Genomic DNA, 25,468 nt, shown 5'->3' on the forward strand with positions numbered 1-25,468 from the left:
TAGAGAAAAAAACAAAGGATTTTAATTGTACATGTACTATGATCTGATAAAAATTAATTTAAAAATGTTTTTATGCAAAGTTAGTTCAATTTGTTCAGTCAGTATTGTACTATGAACAGAATTTCCTTTTAGCCTAATGAGACATAATTCAGGAGGTACTGGATTATATTCTTAGTTTAAAAATTACTTTGAAAATTTTTAATAAAAACATTTCTTATTGTTTTAGACTATCTATAAAGAATGAAAAGGCAAACTATTTTCACAGGATACTGTATTTTGTGCTTGTGAGAAGAATCTGAAAATGTGGAGAGAACACAATTACTTAAATGTGCAAATGGATTTCTATTGAAAAGCTTCATATTTTTACCTGCCTTCTTCCTACTGTGTCATACCAGTAGCCATGTCCTATGTTAATCTTAGAAATTATAAGGTTGGAGTGGTAATAATAGAGATCAGTTTTATGTAATCCGCTACATGCTTCATGTAATTAGGAGTTTAGCAAATAAGATAAAGAACACAAATGTTTTAAAGGGCAGAATTAAAGAAGAGAGTTGGAGGTGATAAAAATGTGAATAGTTGGCAAAGCTAGACTTTGCTTAAATGTAGCATATCATCTATATACATTTACCAAAAAGATGCAAACCCGCAAATACAAAGACATTTGGTAAAAGGATAGGAGAAGAGATGCCAACTGATGTTTGGGATGATGGAAGGTGAATGGAGGATTGGAGCAAGGCAATCTCAGAACCTGCAGAAAAGCATGCTGCAATGAAGTGAGTTAGTGTGCACCAGAGTCCCTCAGAGCCCCAGCATTTGAAGCCTGCAAGGAAACTAACCTGCTCCTTCACAGCCCATCCAGGACATGGGAGGATTATTACCTGCAGAACTTAAATGATCTCAGAGAACAGAATTTCAGAAGCTGCCATTTAGGGTTCTCCTGATAAAAAGGCTTCTTGCTGCCTGATCACTTAACAAGCCCACCCATTTACACAGAGCTTCCAGTCAGGATTTTTATACCATGCTCTTAGTGATGTATCAACAACCAAAAATCACTAGACATTTGAAGAAAGCCTCAAAGTTGAAAGACAGTGGTCAAAGCAAACAGTGGTCAAAGAAATCAGAAAGAGACAAAAACAACAAAAGGAACAGAAGGAAATTATAAAAATGGTAATTAATAACCTCAGATATATAAGAGAACTTATTCCATTTATATTTTAGTTCTTAGTGTTTTAGTACACGCCAGGCACTTTTCTACTAACTTTATAATAGTGTCTTTAATCCTCAGAGCAACTCCTTTGAGGTAGGCACTACTATCATGTCCATTTTATACGAAGGCTACGTAACTAGCCAAGGACATCTTAGCAAATGGCAGAGCCAGGATTTGAACCCAGGTAATCAGCTTAAAGTCCACCCTCTTAACCATTACATTTTACCTCCTTTCCAAGAATTAAGAATAGAATGTTCTCAAAACCTCACTTTTCTTTAGTTAGTTTTTAAAATATATTGCTATTAAAATATACCCTTGAAGTAAAAGCTAAGACCTCAAAAATAACCTGTACCCATCTACACTAACCCCCCATTCCATCCCCTGACTCTGCACCCAAGTAAATCATTACACTAAAAACTATGTTCCTCACTCCTTTATTTTTTATACTGTGTATGTATTTTTCTAAAGAGCATCATGCTATATGCAATTCTTCTGTGAAATGTTCTTTTCGCTTAATATTGTATTTCCAATATTCATCCATATTGTTGCATGTTAATTGATTTCATTAATTGTTACTCCTGTATTTAGAAAAAAGAACAAAGTGTTATGAAAGGAAACAATAAGAAGTTTAACAAAACAAAAAATTTTTTTTATAAATTTATTTTTGGCTGCGTTGGGTCTTCATTGCTGCACACGGGCTTTCTCTAGTTGCAGCGAGCGGGGGCTACCCTTCATTGTGGTGTGCGGTCTTCTCATTGCTGTGGCTTCTCTTGTTGTGGAGCACGGGCTCTAGGCACATGGGCTTCAGTAGTTGTGTCATGCGGGCTCAGTAGTTGTGGCTCGTGAGCTCTAGAGTGCAGGTTCAGTAGTTGTGGCACACGGGCTTAGTTGCTCCACGACAGGTGGGATCTTCCTGGACCAGGGTTCAAACCTGTGTCCCCTGCATTGGCAGGCAGATTCTTAACCACTGCGCCACCAAGGAAGTCCCAAAACAAAATATTATAGTTAAAAGAAAATATTTATTAGAATAATTAGTGGAAAAATAATGGAATTTCCTAGAAAGTTAAAAGAAAAAATGAAGAAGGGGAAGGAGAAGGGGAAGAAGAACAAGGAGGAAAAGAAGAAGGAGGAGGAGGAGGAGGGGGAGGAGAAGAAGAAAACAGAGAAATATAATACAATGAGCATATCAGTTGGGGTGTCTAACACTGTACTAATAAGATTTCCAGAAAAAGAGAACAGAGAAAGAGATGAAGAATTTATTAAAGAAACAGACCTTAAGGTTGTGTGTTTCCAGTTTGAAGAGCCACTGAGAGAGCAGTGCAGGGAAAGAAAAAATAAACTATATCAGGACACAATATGACATTTTAGGACATACCAAGGATAAAAGGAATATATATATATATATATATATATATATATATATTTTTTTTTTTTTTTTTCTTACACTCCAGTATCATTTGTCTTCTCAACAAAAGCTTTGGAAGCTAGAAGACAATGGAGAGGCTGTCTAAATTCTGCAGAAGAATAAAGTTAGAATTCCAAGTCACGATAGCATTCAAATGTTAAGGATCTACAAGGTCCTAAAACATTTCCATTAGGGAGGTGTGTTTCTGCAAATGAAAGAATAGACAAAAAAGATAATGTGAGATTCAGGTCAAAGAGGATCCAAACCAAGAGGTGATTGAAAATTTCCATTTAAGCCTCAGTACTGCATACTTAGAGATTAATCACACCCCACTGAAACAAGGAAAAAATAAATTTGAAATATTTGAGCATTTAAAATTATAAGTATGATGACTGAACTTAAATGTTCAAAAAAAATCAGTTGATAAATTTGTTGGGGGCATTTATTTGGGATATGTTAGCAATTATGAACTCCAAAGATAAACAGTAAGGGAACACAAAGCAATAAACATAATTTTACTTATCCATGAACAATATTTATAAAATAATAATAAGTAATGATTTAACTAAATAATTATAAGAGAGTAGGGAAGTGAAAGGAGTACAAAATCCTCAAGGACAAAAACAGGAATCAATAGACAACGTCTAATACATAAATCAAGAAAGTGTGGGCCTATCATGTAGAAAAATGAATTTAACCAATGAGAAAAATGGTTTTAATACTGGATGGATAAAACAAAGAATTGAAATAAGAAGTCTGGGTGTATAAACGGATGTCACAGGGAGCTACTGTTTTTTAAGTTTTTAGGGTAAACATTTCAGTTTTTACAAGATGTTAAATGACATTTAGAAGTGTAAAAGGGAAACATATTATAGAAATGAGAAGATTATAACTATAGTTTGAGTGTGACATTGAGGTAAGCAAAGATTGTAAGATTAAAAGTCAAAGGTTAAGAGAATAATAAATATTTTTTAGAAACATAAATTGGGGAGCTATAGCTCCAGATCAAGGAGAAAATAGAATATACTTATGGTAGTAACTTCAGAGATAATATCAATTCATAGATGGATGCTTTCTCAAAAGCCATCAGCAGGGAACTTCAGAACCTAGGGAATTTCATAGCATGTAGACAAATCTAATCTGTGCTCCAACCCTGATTTTTATAAGTGTGAAATTAGAAAAAATGATTTTAAAGATTGCATTGAGAGGATCTGGGCTCTTTACTTAGAGTCACAACAAGGTAGCCTGGGTGGGAGAAGAAAATTGAAGAGGTAGCAGTTTTGTCCGTGTGGTACTGAGTCTTAATTAAAGAATAGGGTTCTAGATAGTTACACACTTACTGGTTTGATATTTTTATACACACCTACTGATTGAAACACTCTTTCCAACCAGTAGCTCAGCATTACCCTCCCTCTCCCCAGTCTTTACCATTCCTGACCTTAACCCCCAAATAAATCACTCCCATTTTATGTCAGGTCCTTAGGCATAACTATGGTATAGAGTGATGTTTATGAGCTGAGGTTTTTGGATTGAACCTTGACTCCACCACTTCCTAACTGTGCAAACTGGGCACATTACCTAACCTCACCTGGAAGTTGAGGATGACAATGTTAGTACCAGTTTATGGAGATTTTTTGAGGATTACATGGGAAATACAAATAAAGTACAATGCAAGGCATATAATAAGCACTCAGAATTAATAGTCATCATTATTTTATTAACTTTGAGAATAAGAAGAAGTCATGAATATTAAATTTTTAATCATAAGCGTATGAAATTTTGTTTTATCATTACTTATTATGGCAACTTAGAAAATATATATTTATAATTTGTTGAAATAATCTGAGTAATTTGCATATATTTTAAACTTAGATCCCCTAATTGTTTTAGTCAGTGATGAACTGGTATGCCTCATTTTTTGTTTACTAAGTCTTCTCTTATGTTGTTTTCAAACATCTTGCCATGCATAGATGTGATCTAAGAAGTTCTTCCTCTGTTTCAAAAGAGTTTCTTCCTGTATGATTCTTTAGGTTCACCATTCATCTTAGACTGTTGGTCCTTTTTCTTTATCTCAATTCTCTGTTTCTTCTACAACTAAGATAGTGAGGTAATGTGCCACATTATCTCTTTAGAAATTTAAATAAGAAATAATGTCACAAGGCCAGGTTCTCTCCCAAGAGGCTTCCCAAGATATCTAGGGCCTCACCAGCAGCTCTCCTCTAACAGAAGCATAATGTTTGCAGCACACCAAGAGTGGATCCTTTTTGGGATACACTCTGATTAACCACCATAGTATTTTTAAAATTTACAGTGAGAAATAGCAATTGCAGAGTTTCTGGGACTTGTTGTCCCTATGAACAATGCATTCTCTTTCTGCTGACAGGAATTAATCTGTGATTTGAATTTGGATAGCAAACTATCAATAAATATTTATTGGACTGCTGAAACAACTCTTTTATGTCTCACTTTACTTTCTCATAAAATACACCCCAATAGCTGTCATTTGTTTGCAATTTCTTTAAAATGTTGCCTTACCCACTATGATGCAGAAATTGTAACCGACATATATGCCACGAAGTCCCAGCCTTTTTTCACCTTGCCTGTGTTAAGACCATTAAGGTAATGTGTGAAAACAAAGCAATGAGACTTTGCTCTTTTGCAATTTCCCTGTTTGAGAACATGTCTTAAGCAACATGTGGCTTCGTGGTTCCATCATGACAGGGAATTTGTGTGCTCAATACTGACTTTCTACCTCATTCCTGTTCTATATACCTTTGACTTTAGAATTTGTTATATCACTCTGGGTCACTCATTTAATATCTTGATAGCACCAGACTTCCACAAAATAGGAGATAATCGATCACAGCATTTGCTACTCTGTCACCTGAGATTTTTTGAGGACGAATATGTTTAATACAGATTGTAATAGCACCTCAAATGTCATACCTTCTTTTAATCTCTGGAAAACATTTTTCTCGAGTAGAAGAGAAAGTTGGAAAATTGCTTTTCCCATCTTTAATTCTGAGGGAAAACTTTCCAGCTTTATTTACATTTTAAATATTTCTTACAGTATTAATGATGGTAAAAGTGCCTAGAGATCATAAATTGAGATTTTTCTACAAGCCGCTTGAGTGCAATACTTTTAAAAACTGCATATAGTCCAGCTGTGGTCACCATGAATGTGAGTGTTCTCTATTCTTTACTTGTGATTATAGAAATACAATCTATAGCAAACATTATCCCAAACATAACTGTTTGAAATCCATGAACATTTCTTGACATAAAACATTTCTTAAATAAGTACATTCTTTATTAGCATTTCCTTTTATTCTCACCAAAACCCTAACATGTGATAAGCACATTATCATTCCCATGTTATTGCCTGAAGTCCACAATTGAATTAAATTTCTACTCACAGGTGAAGAAATGGGGCCACAGAGGTTGCAAATGTTTCAGTTAAGAAATACTTTTTTTCATGACTTTCAATTTCTGAAGAAATGAAAAAAATTTTACTTAGGTCACTGCCGTAACTTAAGCCCCAACAGAAAGTCTGAAAGGAAGCATACTTCTAGGGAATTACCCAACCTCAGAGTCCTCAGGTTTTTCAGTGTTACCCTCTGTGTCATTATTTTGAAAATACCAGCCTGATAATTCTTGAAAAATATAATTCTGCTCTTAATATCCAGTAGAAGAAGCATATTAACCATAATCTTGACAAGTGTATTCCTTCAATTCTGCTATAGAACATAAACTATTTTTTAGCTAGTCAGGAGGCTCGATATATTGTCAGACAGCACATAACAGATGCTCAATTTAATATTCGTTAAATGAATCAGTGAAATTTGGAAACTAGAGCTGGGTTTCGGAGAGTAGGGTCTTAGAGGTATGAGGAAAGACTGAGAAATAGAGTCAGCTGATTTGTAGAGAAGCTGCTCGTTAAGAATATGGTACCACTGTTTTTCACTCCAGGGGTTTTAAAAACAAAATCTAAGTTGATTTCCTTTACAAGCCGGTTTTAATAGAAGTGGAATTTCAGACATTTTACAAGTCTCCCTTTGGTAAATCACTAATTAGTAAGAAATCTTGAACTTCTTGCTTTTACTTCCTATGTTGGTTTTGACATTATAATAAAAACGTTAAACCCTTTAGTTTGATAGGGAAAGTCTTTCTAAGCCTTATTAGCTCTCTTCCAGGCCCGTTAAATAAAGACTTGGGATGCTTCATTTGAAGGTACCATTGATCCATTGGATCACCACTCTAACAGCAATTATCAGCATATGACAAAGAAGTTTGTAGCAGAAGGACATCTGGTTAATTGAGGGACTGTTTAATTGATTTCCATATTAATCAGAACTTTACAAAAGTAACAATATGCATAATCATTTAATTCTGGATTCATATTCCTATTTATATGAATTTCATCCATACTCTATATTTTTTAATGTGCATACATGCTTTAAATAGGATTAGTATTGTTTAAAGTCTAGTTTATTATGTCTTCCAATAAAGTTTACCTAGGAATGCAAAATTGACTACCTTGAGTATTCTCTTCATTTTTAAATACTAAAAAGCTCACATATCAAGTTTTGTTTCATTTATTGGCTCAGATGTTTTCTTCCCTCTACCTGTGGAATGTGTTATAGATTTTTATTTTTGTATCAACTGAAAAAATGTGCTTTATTTGGAAATCTTCATGGCCCTTGTAAACGCAGGCATGTCAAAGTGTGAGATTTAGGAACCTACCTCGTAGAATACAGCAGGAACAGAACGTTAAAGAGTTACCAAAGAATTACCGTAAAAAAAAAAACAAAAAAAACTTCACCAGTGTATATGTGAAGTCATATCCTGACCAAAAGAGGAAGTGGCAGGTTACTAGGCTCAAACTTATCTGTGGCTCTACATCATAGATAACATGCTGCTGACCGTCTTCAGTTGTTTCTGTAACAACAGAAAGTGCACTCACTCGGAGTAGTCTGAATTCAAAATGCTGAAGAGAAAACCATCCAATGTTTCAGAGAAGGAGAAACATCAAAAACCAAAGGTAAGGTAATTTCATACATAGTCGGACAAAACCAACATGTTTAATAGAATACACACGCACATACATTGTTCTTATCTCTCAGTCATAAATCAATTCAACCATAGGGTTGAACCCCTCATGGCAAATATGGAAAAAATTGAATTGCCAAGTTAAGTTTAGGTGTTAAATAATACCTGACAATTATTGTCTCTGTAATTTTATCTTATAGGGCATATTTATTATTTACATCTGTAACTGAACTTTGAGCTTGTATTGTCAACTTCATGGAAATCATTTTGGTGGTCTCTTTTTGAAAGGCTGATATTATGAAATCTTGGTGTACATTTTTAATAACTATAAAGGTGTCAAGGTCTATTTAACAATCTACCAAGTGCATTTTATCTCTTGCATTCTCAGCTCTTCATTATATATTTAATTATGAGGTTGTAAAATGGAGATGTTTTGATTAAATATTTAATTTTTTTCATTTTTTCAGACTAAAATATGATAGCTTGTTGTAGAGGTTATTTTTTCTACTCTCTCTCTCTTGAACTAACTCCACTACTAGAGAGAGGACTGGGTTGTGTTTGGGAAACATCAAAACCCCATAAATTTATAGATTTGACAAATTGGTTCTATTTGAAATGTTACCCTTTTCTTTGTATTGAAAATAATTACTGCTTAGAAAGTAGGATATGAGATAACAAAGTTTAGATTCTATTGTAGAACTATAAATTAGTTTCATTAATAACATAAAAGAAAATATCTGTGAAATACTGGTGTCAGAGAAGTTTTCCAAACCCTGTATATTTTTTGAGTTTCTTAGGTAAATAACAATTTAAATCTGCTTGTGAATAAACAATAACTGAGTTCAGGTGTCTTTTTAGAGGACTGATTTATTATCAATTATTGACCTTTATTTGCTAGGCACCATTCAGAGAGAAAGGAGTTGGAAATTGATTGTGAACTTTTGAACTGTTGTGACATTGAACAATGGTCTATGTTTTATAACTCTTTGCAAGTTACCACACAACATCTCTGAATAAAACTGAAAATAAATGATTGTCAGTCTTTGGAAACTAAGAATAAATGATTTTCAATATTAATTCTTTCTGACACAAAAATCTGATAAAGGGTAGGCAAGCATCTCTAGTTAAAAATACAGCTAGGGGCTTCCCTGGTGGTGCAGTGGTTGAGAGTCCGCCTGCCGTTGCGGGGGACAAGGGTTCGTGCCCCGGTCCGGGAAGATCCCACATGCCGCAGAGCGGCTGGGCCCGTGAGCCATGGCCGCTGAGCCTGCGCGTCCGGAGCCTGTGCTCCGCAACAGGAGAGGCCACAACAGTGAGAGGCCCGCGTACCGCAAAGAAAAACCAAAAGTACAGCTGGATAACATAGCATGATTTCTTTTTCCTTAATAAAATAAAAATTCAAGGTAACATTTCCCAAAGAATACAACAAAGTTTTTAAAAGCATTATTTACCTTTCTGTTCAAGATTATTTTTACATACAATTTGCTTGATTAAACACAACCAATATTGAGCTGACAGTAATAAGTTTTAAGGAGATCACAAAAATTAATATGAAGCAGTGGTTTCCCTCCAAGTATTTAAAATTTAAAGTTAGAGTATCTCATAAGAACTCTATTATGTAGTGAACTACTATCATATTTATGTCATTGAACAATTTTCAAAATGATACTTTAGTCTATGATCATTTGCCTTAATTGTAGGAACTATTGTAATAGAAGTGGTATATTGTTCATCTTATTGACTTACTTATTCATAAATGTAAAAATATATTTGATAAAATATACATCTGGGAACAAAATATATCACAGAAAATAGTCACACTGGAAACATTAACTTTTGCTGTGAATGAATTCCTGTTTCCTTTAGATGGATGGTTTCATTTTATATGAATTTAAAGAGCTATGTGAATGTATATTTACATGTTCATAACTTCCAGATCAACTAAATCCTTTCCTTTTAATATGGAGGTGATATTTTTCCAATTATTATAATTATGTGTTAGAAACAACTTTGCTTTAATTCACATTTATTTTACTGGGTAATTTTCTTTGTGTATTTTATGGAAAAAGAGCCAAATCCCTAAGAGATGGCAGAGATTCCTACAAATAAATGGCTAGTAGAGTGAGGACTGCAAATCCCTTCATCTACTAGAAGGGAACATAGGGCCTGTGTCTAGAAAGATAGAATAGGACCATCAAGAAATCAGTCTGAAATGTAGGGAATCACTGTCTACACTAATTGACTACATACCAGACAATCATTCACATCTCTTGACCTGGAAACATACATTCCTTGTGCTGTACTCTTTCAAAATTTCTGAGAGAGATTTCCTTGCTTTTTAACTGTAAATGCTAAAGTAGGTAAGAAACAACTACATTAAAAATGAGGTGACTATTATTTAGTCATGCAGCTCATGTTAACTTCTGTGGGTTGTAGTTCAGGTGACCTAATACCCAACTCAAATGGTGAGTGAATATTATACCTAATGTTATTCCTTAAATAAAAGTTACAAAACTGTTCATTTGAAAAGTAAATAAATGGAGAAGGACTTTGTTATTAGTATTTTTAAATATGTCCTGTGGTTGTGAGAAAGTTCAAAACATTCATGGCTATAAAATGTAGCAATAGATTTTATAAGTCCGTATACAAAATAATTTATTATTTTCTTATATTCACAAGACTTATCAATAAACATATCCATGAATCAAAAAAAAAATCAGAACTCATTAAAATATCATTTTACCATCTATAATTTATTAATATGTTTTCTTTTTCACCTTTTATTCTCCTCTGTTTCTCCATTTTTGGTATGGGTTCTTTCCTTCACATAGCTCATAAATAGGACAAATAGCATTCATATTTATTATAAGAGATTCATAGTGTAGGTTAAAAAGGAGAGACCAGAAATATTCCATAAGGGAAACTGTTATAATTCATGTCTCAGAACTCTCTATGGCATATTAGTAAATTCCAAATTAAGAAAGATATTTGATAAATTTCTTTTTGATAAATGATTAAGTATTCTACATTTAGATTAGTCAATCAAAAATAGCCTTTCTTAACATACTTGCAAGGTACTGTACTTTCCTTTTTGAATTTTGTTTTCACCTCATCATCACTAGTGCCCACTACTGATTGTGAATTAAAAAAATAAGCATATCTAGTATGCAGAGTTCAAAAGATATGATCTCATTACACTCAATAAATCTTTAAATTATAGAACATAATTTTCCTTAACTCTTTTTCCAACTAAAATGTTTTAGTTTGCTATATTTATTGTGAGGTTATGATGTACCAGTGGCTGTGTTTAGAGCTTTTTGTACATTAATTTATTTAATATTTGTAACATTTCTGTGAGAGAATAACTTTTATTTAGCCTTATAGATGAGAAGGCATAGAGAAGGTTAATGAACTTAAGCAAAGATGCACAGATAAAAAATAAAACTCTGTTGTGTGAAATACATATGTCAATTTCCGGCACTCCTGTTCTTAATTATTATGCCACCATTCCAAGCATAGGGACCGTAGATATTATTTCTATTTCTGTCTTAATCACCAGCTAAATTTTAAGGAAAACTGGGAGAGCATATTTTTAAGAGCCTCTCTCTGTCAGGTGGAAAGGAATTTAGAGGTCCTCCATTCCTGTCTCTGACTAAATGCCAGAATTCCACCTATTAAATCCCTCCAGTTGTCCATCCAAGCTTTAAAACTTAAAATTGTAAAACAACAATAAGAACAACTTTATTAGCATTCAAATGTTCAAATTGTCAAAAAAATCATGACCTGGTATTGAGATAGCTAAAAGCATGTATTTCCCTCCTAAATCTAGTATAACACCTTTAATGTAGTAAGCTCTTAATAAGTATTTGGAAAGTGAATGAAGTTTCTTGATTCTACTGTATGCAACCTGGTTCAAGTATGAATACTGACTAGTACTATGTATTTTCATTATTCTTGGTAGCAAGCCTGTTAGTGTGTACATAAGAAAGTTTGTATGCATGTGTGTGAATACAATTGTAAATCATTTCTAAGTTTTATTTTAGGAAAAACTCCAATAAAGCAAATGTTGTGCAAGAATCCCTAGAGAGTCCCATTGTTACATAACAAGTAGACCGTTGCTCCAGGTTAGGGAATATGGTAGAAACTTCAAAAATAGAAAAGGAATAGACACCACAAATGAAGCTCTGCTCCTGTAATTAGAACAGGTTGACCTTTATTTGGCTGGGATTAATGATCTGTGTTAATAAATCTTAACTCAGGTTTTTCTTTGAGTAAAGGAGTTTCAAATACCACTGTTATTTTGAAGGGAAACACTGATATAATGGCAGCTCTGGCAATAGTTTTTTCTTTGTTTTTTTTTACCATTTTTTAAAATCTAAAGTGCATACTAAATGAGACACCATTAGTGTCACAGATGCTAATTTTCACTAGCAATGACTGAAGTGGCATTCTTTCCCATTTGCATTTGATCCTAGCAATGATGAGAGGTGATGAGTTGATTATGAGTTGTTTTCACTGCACTGCCCGCTGTGCAAATTTATGCTCCTAGACAAGGATGACACATAGTTGTGGCATTTAAGAGCTTTCTTCATTGCTTTTCCTATCAAGACTGTTAAGAAACATTTTTAACTCTTATCTAACCAGGTATAAGAAAAGAGATGAAGTATTTATATGAACCGGTGCTTACTTTAGGCCAAGTACTTGCACAAGGTGTTTATGGAACTCCCTCCGCCACCTAATTTACAGAAAACAGCACTGTAGCTGTGAAAAATTTTGTCCGAGATATCATGGCTAGCAAAAAAATTGAGTTGAGATTATTCGGGGCGGCTTTTCTTCTTCTAAACCTGTGGGTTTCCCCCCTGCTACTTCTTTTTGCGTCATCATCTGGGGTGTAATTTTCAGACTTTAATTCATGTTTCTTCAGTTGAATGTTTTGGCTTTTCAAACAAAGTGATTCCAAGTAAGGTATGTGATATACAATGTAAGTAATATTTTGAATCCACTTTTCCCATTAGAAAAATGGTGGGTATAAATAAATGTTTATCTTTACTTTGGGTTATTACCCCCCCGTGCCCCTAAAAAATCTCTCTAAAGGTTTCTTCTCTTCTGTATTTAGTTAGTATTTGTGTCATATTTGTTTTCCAAGAAATATTTAAAGTAAATTATAATGCAAACCTAAAGACAAATAACATAAGTCAGAAGAAAATGGAGTATAGACCACAGTAAAAAAGTATTACAGGGCCACCAAGTTTGAGTTGAATATGGATCTAAGTATTGCTACTCATTGTGGTCCTACAGACTAGCAACACTGGCATTCCAGGAGTTTGTTAGAAATGCAGATTCTCTGGCCTACCCCAGGCCTATTAACTCAGAATATACATTGTAGTGAGATACCCAGGAGCTCTGTGAGCACTTTAAAGTTTGGAAATGATTTCTACATTGACGGCTCTCAACCTAAGTTGCACATTTGAATCACTGAAGAGCTTTAAGAAATACTGATGATTGGGTTCCTTCTTCAATATTCTAATTTACCTAATGTAGAATGTACCTGAGCATCAATAACGTTTAAAGTTTCCCAATCTGGAGATATTTTTTTCTACTAATCTCTTCAAAGAACTTAAAAGTTAATTCACTCCTTCCTTCCTTCATTCTTCAAAGCAATAGATATCTACTGAGCGCTTACTATGAACAATATAGACCATATGCTGGGAATACAGTGGTGAATAAAACAAAGACCCCTGGCTTCATAGGATTTACATTTACTGGGGGTGACAGACAATAAACAAGATGAATATGTTAAATACAGAGTAGGCTAAGTGATGGTAAGTGTTAAGAAGAAAAGGAAGAATACGAATACAGAGAACCAGGGAAGACTTGGTGAGAATGGGACATTTAAAAAGGGACCTGAAGGGAATGAAGGGCTGGCCGTGAGATTGGCTGAGGAAATCTTGCTCCAGGCCCAGGGATGAGCAAGACCAAAAGCCTTTTTTTTTTTTTTTTAATTAATTTGTATTAGAGCAGAGTTGCTTTACAATGTTGTGTTAGTTTCTGCTGTACAGCAAAGTGAATCAGTTACATGTATATATATAGCCCCTCTGTTTTGGATTTCCTTCCCATTTAGTTCACCACAGAGCATTGAGTAGAGTTCTCTGAGCTATACAGTAGGTTCTCATTAGTTATCTATTTTATACATAGTAGTGTATATATGGAGTGTCCCTGGTGTGTTTGAGAAACAATGGATCAGCATACACAAGGGGAAGAGCAGTCACAAAGAGCTGGATGTAGAGGGCCTTCTAGGTCATTATAAGGATTTGAGCTAGTATTAAAAGACTTTGAGAAGGGAAGAGAAGGATCTGGCTTATATTTAGTGGGTTTATTCTTGCTTTTGTCTTTCAAATACACTGAAGAAAGTGAGGGAGGAAGCAGGGAAAAGAGACCCTTTAGGAAGATATTACAGAAACTAGGAAAGAGATAATGGTGGCTCAGACAAGAGAAGCGACAGGTGGATGTTGAGAAGATGTTGAATTTGGGATTTATTTGTGCATACTGTATACATTTGGATATATAAGAAAGGAACTTACCACATGGGCTGTAAAGGTGGTAAAGAGAAAGGCTGCCCCTGCTCTGCACTGTTCTTGCTTCCAGCTGGTGCTCACACTTCAAGGAGAAATGCCCTCATCCCTCTGCTCCCAGCCACCAGAAAATTACCCCCATACTGATATGCCACTTCCCAAAAGTTTCTACCTCTTTCTTCAAAATACAATTTTCTATTGGATTTAATTTTCATTTCTGGGGTACCTTGAATCAGAATAGATGAACTAATAATTTGCTTATTTCGCCTTGTTGAATTGTTTGAAAGAGGTAAATAATTTTAGCCTTGAAAAATTATCTTCAAACAAAGTACCAATTCACTCTAGCCATCCCATCTTATAGAACATGAATCTGTAATCAAGTTTTATTTCAAGCAAGTAGCAAAGGGTTAGTACCAAATAGACGGCTATATCTGAAAAAAACACAGTGCCCAGATGATACATAGAAAGTTCTGGAGACAAATGGTTGAGAGAAATGACAGAAGTGTAGACTACCCTTGTAAATGTGGGTATTACATCCTATAGGAAGGTATAAAGTCATTACCTTGACTACCAATGCACTGGATTTGTTAAAAATCAATTTAATGACACACTTATCTCTTTAAACTTTCCTTACCTTGCTTAGGAGATAAATGGCTTCATTATCCCTGCAGATTGTGTGGTTTCTTTTTAATAATGGAATTAAGTCCATACTCTACATAGCTGTGTTTCCAAATTTAGCATTCCCATACTGATCCATTTCTCTTCCTTTCTAGTGTTAAGGACTTAGGTGAACTTTTGGAAACAAGACATTCATAATTAGCTTCTTAGTAGAGAACAAAAATGTCCTCCATTGAGAATTGATTAATAAGAATAGAAGAGGGTTTTAAGCTGTCTCTGGTGGTAGACAAAATGATTCTTCTATAGATAGAGAGCCATTTGTCAACACAGCTGGCCATGTCCCCTTTCTCCCCTCACTTAAAGAGTTTTGGAAGTTTTCACCTAAGTCTGTATTAGTTTTCTAGGGCTTCTGTAAAAACATACCATAGACTCAGTGGCTTAGAGAACAGAAATTTATTTTCTCACAGTTCTGGTGTTTGGAAGTCCAAGATCAAGAGGCGGGAGAATTGGTTTCCTTTGAGGGCCATAGGGAAGGATCTGTCTAGGCTTCTTTCTGGATGGCAGTTGGCCACCGCTTGCTGCCCTTTAACTTGGTTGTCCCTCTGTGCACATAACCTGGTGTCTCACTTTGTGTATCCAAATCTCAGATTTCAGTGGCTCTGACCACTCTCATTCTTTCCTGTTTGTGCCTCTCTTAACCTAGAATACCTTTGCCCATTTTTCTCAATTCATGAACTTATTTTTTAATACCTCACTGGACTCTCATTCCCTCAAGAAAGCCTCCACCAGTTAACCCAAGGCAGTGCATTAGAGGGCATTCTGGCAGAGCAGGAGGAAATATGAACTAAAGTCTTATAGATTGGGTTTGAGGTCTTATTTTGATATTTCTTAACTATGAGATGTTGAACATTTTGTTAAACATCTTTTGAGTTTCTTGTGCTTATCTGAAGAAGGGGATATGTTAAGGCACGTCACATAGGATTGATGTGAGAATTAAGTTAATTACCATATGTAAATTCCCTAGCACATGGTACATGTTTGATTAATAATCTCTCCCTCCTTTCTAGTTTAATAGTACTTGTTCAATACCTCTATTGTTTCTTTTAGCATAGTTTATTCTAATATGTCCTCCCAAATGGAGTTACCATCAAGAACAGGGGATGCATCTAATTCATATTTGTATCCCTGCAATTTTTGGAGGGGAACAAAGGGTATTGAACTCTGTCTAACTTTCAGACTCCATGTTCCCTCTATTACACTTTGGCTACCATCAAAAATATTTATAATATGGAACATAGTCGTGATTCCTCAACATATGCACAATACTTGTGTAATGACTAATGGATAATATAAGTCATCTAAAATAGTACTCTACTCCAAGACATAGTTTGTAAATGTGTCACTGATAAAGATCTGGACAACACCCACATAAAACAAAGTAACCATTCTTAGAATGTAATGAGACAAAACAATAATCAAAAATTGTAATGTAATCTGTCTGAAGGAAAAAAAAAAAGCATTTGCAAAGAGTTGCTTTCAGGGAGGTTAGAAAGGAGGTGGAGAGTAGAAATTTGCCATTGAGTCTGCAGAACAATCTGTATCAACAAAAGCAAATATTCCATTAGGCTCAGCAGACTTGCTCACTTAGGTGAACTAAGTTCAGGCTATTATAACTTCGTGTCTCTAGCCTTTAATACAATCTAATTCACTTTTCTGTGACTCTACTATACTAATCAAACAAACTTCCAGCAATGACTTTGCATCCCATGTCTCTAGGGGAGACATTTCTTTGGTCAGTCAACAAGAATATGCATTCTTCTTGGCAGTTGAATTTCTCATACCTAACCAATACTTGGTATTGCCATTTTTGGTAGCCTAAGAGTTTAGTTTATGAGTCAGTCCCCCTTGGAGTTGTTTAGTTCTGCAAGCTTGAAAAATAAAGTTTTTGTACCTGTCAATGTGAGGGCTTGACATTGGACATGGAGACCCAACCAAGGAACTGGCTTCTTGGAAAGACTGGCTTAAGTTGCCACCTAACCCCACCTTTTCTCTATATTCATAAAATAAAGACAGCTAAACAATGAAGTTTCTTTTCTATGTTTTTCATAATTTTAACAATTTAAATTCCTGGAATAAGATTCAAGACAGATTTACCTTATATCAGTATCATAATATATAGTGATATGACATTGGTCTGAATATTTGATTAAAATTTTTTCTGAATATTCACATGGTTTTAGCTAGGCAACTTTGATTTTTTAATTAACAGTAGTAATAAATAATTTGATACATAAATTTTATAATGCTTATGGGTATATATTCTTTATATTGTGAGTTATTATACAGCCATCATGTTTTCTAAACTAAGCCATCTACAAATTTCAAATTACTTTAAGCTTATGAATATCTCACTATAATTATTTACCAATTTTAAAGTACCCATTACCAATGAAACAAAGGTTCATAATTTTAAAAATAAAATTCCTTCAAAGATAAATGTTCTACAATTATCAGACATATATTGTAGGTTTAGGAATTGTCATAAACTGAGTTCATTTCTACCACTACTATTACATTTCAAACCACTATTAACTCCTCAATAGACTAAAATATTTTTAGAGCCAAATCCAAATACAATGAAAGGAAAATAGATGTAACTGACAATGAAGAAGTTATAGAACCCAAACATCTCTTCCAAATATCCTAGCATGAACTTACAACTATTTTTTTTCTACTTATTCTTTCCTTGTTCAGGATTACATACTGTATATTTGCCCCACATAAACATGTCTGTTCTTACTAAGAAAATATAGTTTAAATTCCTAAGCATAGTGTCAGCGAGTGCTGCCTGAGATGGGAATGTTTATAAGCTTTATGATATTAACTGCAGCGCTCAACCTCAGGTGGCATAAAACATGCAAAAAAGAACTTTCTGTCAGTTTTATTATTTCTAAAAAGGTTCCCCTTGAAGCAGAAGAGTGACCTTGCTCTGCTGAGCTGACATATGCCACTGGATTAATGGTCGAGCTCTGCTGGAGGGAAGCTCACAGAAACATTACAATTCCAGAAGCTGGGCTGGCGGTGACCATTAATCAGGGGGACCAAAATCATGCATCAAACACACTCATTTAAAAGTAGTAAAAATGACTTTAAAAAAAAACCTTTTTGAGAATTAGCTTGTTGTTTGTCATTACCTGTGTTCAAGGAGATCACTGCATGACTGGAATATCCTTTGGGGAGAACGTTAGAGGTCATTACGTACCCAGAGGCCAAGTGAATATGGTGGACATCGCAGACTAACGGAGGTAAAGGAGAGTTTTTGTTCCAGAGAATTTGATGGGAAAGTGTATTAAATGGATTCTATTTTCCCAACTTTATTTTCACTCCTTTATTTAACTAAGATTTCAAAGCAATGGGTACTATGAATGCTGGCCTCTTTGTGAAGATTTTATTTTATTTTTAAAACTAGAGTAATTGGATTTAGTGGTAGAAACATTTGACTGGTAAACTTGGTTAGGAAATTTCTCAAGATCCTAAAGTTTGAGTCAACATACTCAACTACTAAGTACGTGAATGAGTATCTTCATGGACTTAAAGGTACTGTACATTCTTCCACCACATGTCAACTAAGAAAAAATTTTCAAGACTTTTTCTCTCTCTGATTACTGAAAAGGAGAAAAGGCTTAAATCTAAAACCCTGAAAGAGAATGTTCAGTTTAATTTAGATGATAAAAAGTTACTCTTGCTTTTTACAAATCTCTTTGATGATGAAGTTGAATAGGCATAACCTCTCCTTCATTTCTTCAATAGTTTGTCTTTTAGATTAATGATACTATGCATAATACATATGATATAATTTCATTAGTAGGTAGAACAAATAGTAGATTACGGCCTTTATTGAGAAAACCAGGACATTGATCATTAAGATTATGATCAATGTAGTAAGGCCTGCTATGATTACTACTTCAAAGTCATTCTTCTCCTAAATGACTGCTGCCTTCCTTAACCATGATATTCAATATTATCTTCTTTTGTTAGCCATATGCTGCTCTGGAGAATTATTTATGCAGACTTATTTATTTGTTTTTGAAGATTATAGGATTAAAATAGTTGACAATGTCGTGACTATAGTTAAAATCTTATTGAATATTTGGCTATAAGTAGAAAAAATCTAATATGTACACAATAGAAAGTTAATTTCTAAATTTATGGGAGGATTATACATATTTCTTGTAACTGGAAATCTGAATCATCCGTTTTTCATACTGCATTCTCTCTACCAAGGTGCCTAGAAAACAAAATTAGTAATGGAAATTTGCTCACAGAAATTACTTATCATTGAATAGGTATGGTAAATGCATAAAGTATGTTACCTGTAATTCTTCATTCCCCTCCCCACCATCTTCCCTAAAACACAGACCATCTTGTGTAACCTTGGTGGACATGGTTAATCATGATCTCTAACTCTAAGCCCAAAAGTGGCATTGGAACGCTTTTCAACACAGCTCTCCATGAAGGTCTTAACAACCCATCCATGCTGGTGCAAAGATTTGAAAATTTCCGCTTATTCTGCTTTTGAAAGATAGTCCATCCAGACAATGGGAAATCCTAGTGATATATTCTTGTGAATACACAACACTTTTCTAGTGCCCCCAAATGATTATGTTCACTAGAAACAATCTTTCTTTCTCTCCCTTGAAGAGTTTGGGAGATATTTTTTTTTTTTTTTTGCGGTACTCGGGCCTCTTATTGTTGTGGCCTCTCCCGTTCCGGAGCACAGGCTCCGGATGTGCAGGCTCAGCGGCCATGGCTCACGGGCCCAGCCGCTCCACAGCATGTGGGATCTTCCCGGACTGGGGCACGAACCCGTGTCCCCTGCATCGGCAGGCGGACTCTCAACCACTGCGCCACCAGGGAAGCCCCGGGAGATAATTATTAAGACACATTTTTTTGTCATCCAGTGCTCCTTTTAATACACAGTGTGTGGTTCATTGTCTTTTTATTACTTTAATCATCATTTTAGCAATTATCCTCTTTAGATTTGGCAATTTCTAAGTAGTCCCTCAGTCAATAACTACACAGTCTCTTACAGTAAATAATTTTTGAAGATGCTTAAGCAAATTCAAATTGTATTGATTTCAGCTAATTTCATGTCCAAAATCTGTGATCATTTTACTGTCTTTCTTTAGACTATCAATAATATAGATATAGACATATGCATACAAAATGCCTTTCATGTATTAAGTAGTCAGTACAAGCATAAATAATGATGAATATAAATTTCCAAGCTGACATCTAGTATACATGTTTAATTTATTGTGTGTGTGAATATAATCTGCTTTTAGGAATTGCTTCTATATTTGTATACCATTCATCTGAATATGGCTCTATTTAGCTCTTATAGATTGGAATTCTGTGACTGATGCCACCAATAGAGCGTAAATTCCTCCAGGATGGATTCTTATTCATACAGACAGCCCCGATCCCAAGCACAAAGTTTAGCCATAGAAACCCCTTAGTATATTTACACTGAATTGCATAATGTAAAACATTATGCTCCTTAAGTAAACATCAGCAAATTGTTTTCTTTGACTATAACGTGACTAAGTTATAATTTGCTTTTGTGTAACTGTGAAATGTATGGTTTTTGTCATTTAACTTGAAGAGAAATGTGTGGGATTTGTCATCTGTTGTGATTTTCCCAAGGCTCCCAACTGTGGGATTTTTTCTATAGGCCTACATCACTTAAGATCAGGGGCAATCAATGTGTGCTAAAATGATGAGGTGTCGGCAAGTGGTCTCATAGACAAGGTAGGACTTGATCCTGCCCTTGAAGAATGGGCTGGATTTGAGTAGGAGGAAGAAGAGTGGAAGAACTTTCCTTGAGAGAAAAACAGCGTGAGCAACAGCTTAGACACATAAATGAGTGTGTCCATACTGGCCAGCAAGAAGTGTCAGAAGTTCTGCTTAATCAGATTGACTAGCATTACCTGAATCCATGGGGAATCATGAATGTGCAGCATGCTAAGTTTGGACTTCATTTTGTTAACTAAAGAAGAGCCACTTAAACTCTCTGAGCCTCAGTTTTCCTCATCTGTAAACTGAAGGAATCAATAACCATCTCAGAGGGGGGTTGTATTTGTTTAATGAAATAATTATAGATAAATCACTCGGCATAAAGCAAGCTCTCAGGGGCCAAGAAACCAATGTGGAGCAAGCTTTACATTTTGAGAAGATGAATGGAATGATGAGAATTGGTATTTTAGGGAAAGGAGTCCAGTGTTGTGACGTCTTTAGATGATTGGAGAGGCAAAAATTTGGGAACTAAAGAGCTGAAAGTTGTTATTTCGTTGACTCAGGAATGGGGTTATAAGCACATAGTTGCATAGCGGTAATGAAGATAAATGCCTACAACAGAGATTTGAGAAAAGAATTAAGCAGATGTGAAGACTGAAAGAATGTGTGTGTGGTAAATATATTACATTTTGCATTATGTGTCCAAACTCCCCAAAGACAGCAGTGAGCAAATACCTGTTTCCAACAGTGCAGGTGGAAGGTTCAGAAGGCATGATCAAAACAGATCCTCAGGGGTAAGAGGCCATAAGCAGAGAGAGATTTTTGTTGGCATATACGCCTTACAGCCTGAAGGCAGGCAGAGAAGCTACTGTAAATTAGAGAAGCTGTAAAAGTGGGTTCCCTAAGGGAATTCTTGAAGATTTCAAGGAAGGATGGTATAATGAAACAATTCCAGGAGGATCAAGAGGGACCACTTAGTATACTTGTTTAGTTTAGTAGTTAGAAAAAGAGAGAGAAGGAATAGAAAGTCAGTGCTATAATAATAATACAGGAGTGAGTAAGCAAGCAGAAGTTTTACAATAGGAAAAACAAGAAGCTGAGAGGTTCAAGATAGCCTGATCATGGTCACATTTTTTAAAGTTTTGCATTTCCTTTTTATTCTATAGAATTTTGTAAGAGTTGATACCTAGTAATATCAAGTGACTGAACTTTGGTTGCAATATGCTTTTTACCTGAAAAAAAGATATTTAAGACATATCAGTATTATTTATTTTAAAAATTCTTTTCAGCTAAAATAGAATATCTTAATTTTTATTCAATTCCTAAAAGTGCAGCATACTTATAGTCAGTGAATGCAATGTAAATCATGAGATATGGTAATAAGTAAATAATGCAGCAGTTCAATTGAGAATTCTCAATGTTTCAATCTTTTTCACTCATAAAACTTATTTTTGTTACATTAAATAGGCTGATACAAATAAACGCTTTTACAGGTATGGCTCATTCTGCATTGATTTTTTTTTTAGTTCTAGTTTTCTTTCCTTTAGGTAATTTTCTTTGAGGTAGTTTCAATTTACAGAAAACATCTCTTGGCACATCAACTTCTGAAAGGAAAGCTTTAGCATGGAAATTTTGACACAACTTTTTAAAACACTGTGGTGGAGTCAGAATCTGCACTTCCTTTAGATAGCGTGCAGTTGATAAGAAAGATACTGAACCAGAGAGATCAAGTAGACTAACTTTTGTTCTAAGAGTCCAGATGTACATTAAAAATATTTAGAGCATTGATACGTATTTGAGTACTGAGTTGCCTTTACCCAAGGTTAAAATGTTAGTGTTGAAGGCCTTATTTCACACGCTGCTTGTCTTTCAGCCTTCAGCTCCCTGACGCCCAAACAACTGTCTTCCATCAGCGCCACATGATAGTGTAATTATTTAAGACTGAGGCAATCCTCACAGATTATTTTAAGTGAGTTAAATTTGTTTCACACTCGTCAAAAGATCTCAGCACCTGAGTTAGTTAGAACAATTAAATCCTCAACTGCTTTTGGATAAAGGCTGACAAGCTTATTGAGATTTAGCATACCATTATTACGGAATATTCATACAAGCACGTGCTGAAACAGAATTCTGAACTTTAAGAGCATATTACCAATGAAGGCTCTATGTGCAATATTTAGATGATGTGAGAACTCATTGGCAGAGTGTGTGTGATTTTTAATTTGCCAGTATATTTCAAAATACTGCAGATGTCTGACTCATATATGCAAATTTTTCTTTGAAATAGACTGTGAAATTTTCCACCGATGCCTTAACCAAATATTGTCATGCTGGAGATAAGATTTTACTTGAAGATCCCAGAAGCTGGAGAGTGGTTAAAAAATGAAAATAAGGGTTCAATTCTTTTGGTTTTAGTCAAAAGGTTGATTTACATTCCAAAAAAAAAAAAGAGACTCCCTAATTCTCCTTCATGTTGATAAATTTAGGATGGTCATTGATTTAAGAAACCTACTCAGTTCTATTCTATATATCAAGCTAACTTTACATATTTTTCATCCCGCTTAAATAGCAAGTTTCTTTGAAAATGGAAAGCAGGATCAAAACTTTGTAATGCAATGGCATAGTGGAGAGTACAGCAGGGTGGAGAATTGAAAAAAAAAAGGGGGGGGATTTTTTTTTGCAAGTTTTTGTTCCTATAACAGTTTCCTCATTGAGAGGGACTATATGATTTCCAAGAATCCTGCTAGCTTTATATAATGAATAGACATTCTGTAATAATTAGAATTATACAAAACTAGAGAAGAAATGTGACGAACAAAAAAGAATGCTTTCTTAAGTTCTTTGCATTGCGTAGGGACACACACACACAAATGAGTTCAAACAACCCAAATGCGACTTATTCAGCCCTATTTTTGTGGAAGCCAAGTAGGCTATGTGGAAGAGGGTAACTGTACCACATAATCAGATAGTCTTCAAAAGGTAGTCTAGTAAAATACATTTATATCAGAAAGTTAGTTGTACTAAAATAAATTTAGAAAGCAAAACTTTATTTTCTCCTTAAATACATCCATACCTCTAAACAACCATGACCTAAGTAATGTTAATGATATCTTTAAAAAGTCGTTCCTTAGAAAGTTGTGCAACCATTTACCCTTTTTTTTTTTAAGACTATTTTTTTAAGAACAGCTTCAGGATCACAGCAAGATTGAGGAAGGTACAATTTTCCCATATGCTTCCCCCTGCTCTACACCTTATTAACTCTTTGTAAATTATTTTTAACTTTTATATAGGTACATTTGGTTCTTTTTTTAACCCAACATTTTATTATGGAAAATTTCAAGCATATGTAAACTCAGAGTGTAGTACAATCTACCCCATATATCCATCACCCAGTTAATCATTAAATAACATCCAGTCTTGTCTCCTTTATGCCCACATACTTCCTGCCCTCACTAGATTATTTTGAATTACAAATGAAAAATAACAATACTTCCTCAATATTATCATTTAGCTACTTATTTAAAAATTTCCTCAGTTGTCTCCTGGATGTGTTTTGCTGCAGTGGTTTATTTGATCTATATCTAAATAAGATCTATGGATTTTACAGTATTTATTTAGTTGATACAACTCTTAAAGATTCTCAATTTATACTTTCCCTCTCTTCTTTTATTTCTTTCTGTTGATTAGTGGAAGAAACCAGGTTATTTGTCCTGTAAATTTTCTCATTATCTAAAATTTTCTGGTTGACTTCATCTTTTTGATGTCATATAAGATGCTCCTCTGTCTCTGTATTTTTTGTAATCTGGTAGTTAGATACAGAAGCTTGGTGTGATTGCGGGTTTTTTTTTAAAAGAATATTTCATTGGTGATATTAGGTGCTTCCGTTATGAAGCCCATATTCTGGCTCATTCTTTTTTGTGATTTGAGTAGCCATTGATGATTGTTGCCTAGATCCATTATTGCATTAGGGACTTACAAAATGGTACTTTTGTAATTTCATCACTTAATTGATTAGCTAGAATATATACACACATATACATGGAAAGAAAAATTTTCCTTTATTAAATATTTAGTTACTCTAAAATATGTTTTATACAAGAAGGACAGATTAAATGTTTGTTTTTCCCTTTATTTGCCAGTTTTCATAATATGGCTGTAACATTTCCAAAGGTGACAACTGATATTTTTCTTCTTAGTATCATTATGAACTCATGAATTTTGATATATTAGATGTATTTCAATGTAGCTCAGTTATTATTCTTCCTTTTACTAAAATTGTCCCATATTTGGATACAATTTACCCTAGTGACAATCTTTTAATATGGCCCTTGCGTCGTTTTAGCATGACCCTAGTAGTCTTTGAAAGCTTACCTACCTTATGGTATGAAAAAATGAAAAATTTGAGAATATAGACTGAGAATTTTGACTTCAAATGTCATTAACATCATTACTTATTTTCATTGTCGCTCAACATTCGCATTTATATATATCGATATCATTAACAATGGTGTGAATACTGAAAACAGGTTAAAATTTAAACTTTTTTCCTTCCAGTTTTATTGATATATAATTGGCATACAGTACTATATAAGTTTAACATGCGCCGCATAATGATCTGACTTACATCCATCATGAAATTATTATCACACTAAGTTTAGTGAACATTCATCATCTCATATAGATATAAGATAAAATAAAGATTAAAAAAATCTTTTCCTTGTGATGGGAACTCTTAGGATTTACTCTTTTAACAATCATATATAACATACAGCAGTATTAATTATATTTATCATGCTGTACATTACATCCCTAGTACTTACT

The 25,468-nt window shown here is 34.3% G+C and overlaps 1 protein-coding gene across 3 annotated transcripts in view; it reads left to right on the plus strand.

Moving 5' to 3' along the window:
- Positions 1–7,495: 7,495 nt before the first annotated feature.
- SAMSN1 (SAM domain, SH3 domain and nuclear localization signals 1) overlaps positions 7,496–25,468 on the plus strand; it is a 49,155-nt gene continuing 31,182 nt past the window's right edge. For 2 of the 3 annotated variants that reach the window (XM_029214593.1, XM_029214594.1), the window contains exon 1: positions 7,496–7,653. In XM_029214593.1, the coding sequence (XP_029070426.1) occupies positions 7,597–7,653 (57 nt within the window). In that variant the 5' untranslated portion in view covers positions 7,496–7,596. Of the gene's footprint in view, positions 7,654–18,056; positions 18,157–25,468 lie in introns of all 3 variants that reach the window. The other variant, XM_029214595.1, reaches the window with a different exon arrangement.

This window comes from Monodon monoceros, unplaced genomic scaffold (assembly GCF_005190385.1).
Source record: "Monodon monoceros isolate NGI ecotype Baffin Bay Population unplaced genomic scaffold, NGI_Narwhal_1 Super_Scaffold_11, whole genome shotgun sequence".
NCBI classification, from domain to species: Eukaryota; Metazoa; Chordata; class Mammalia; order Artiodactyla; family Monodontidae; genus Monodon; species Monodon monoceros.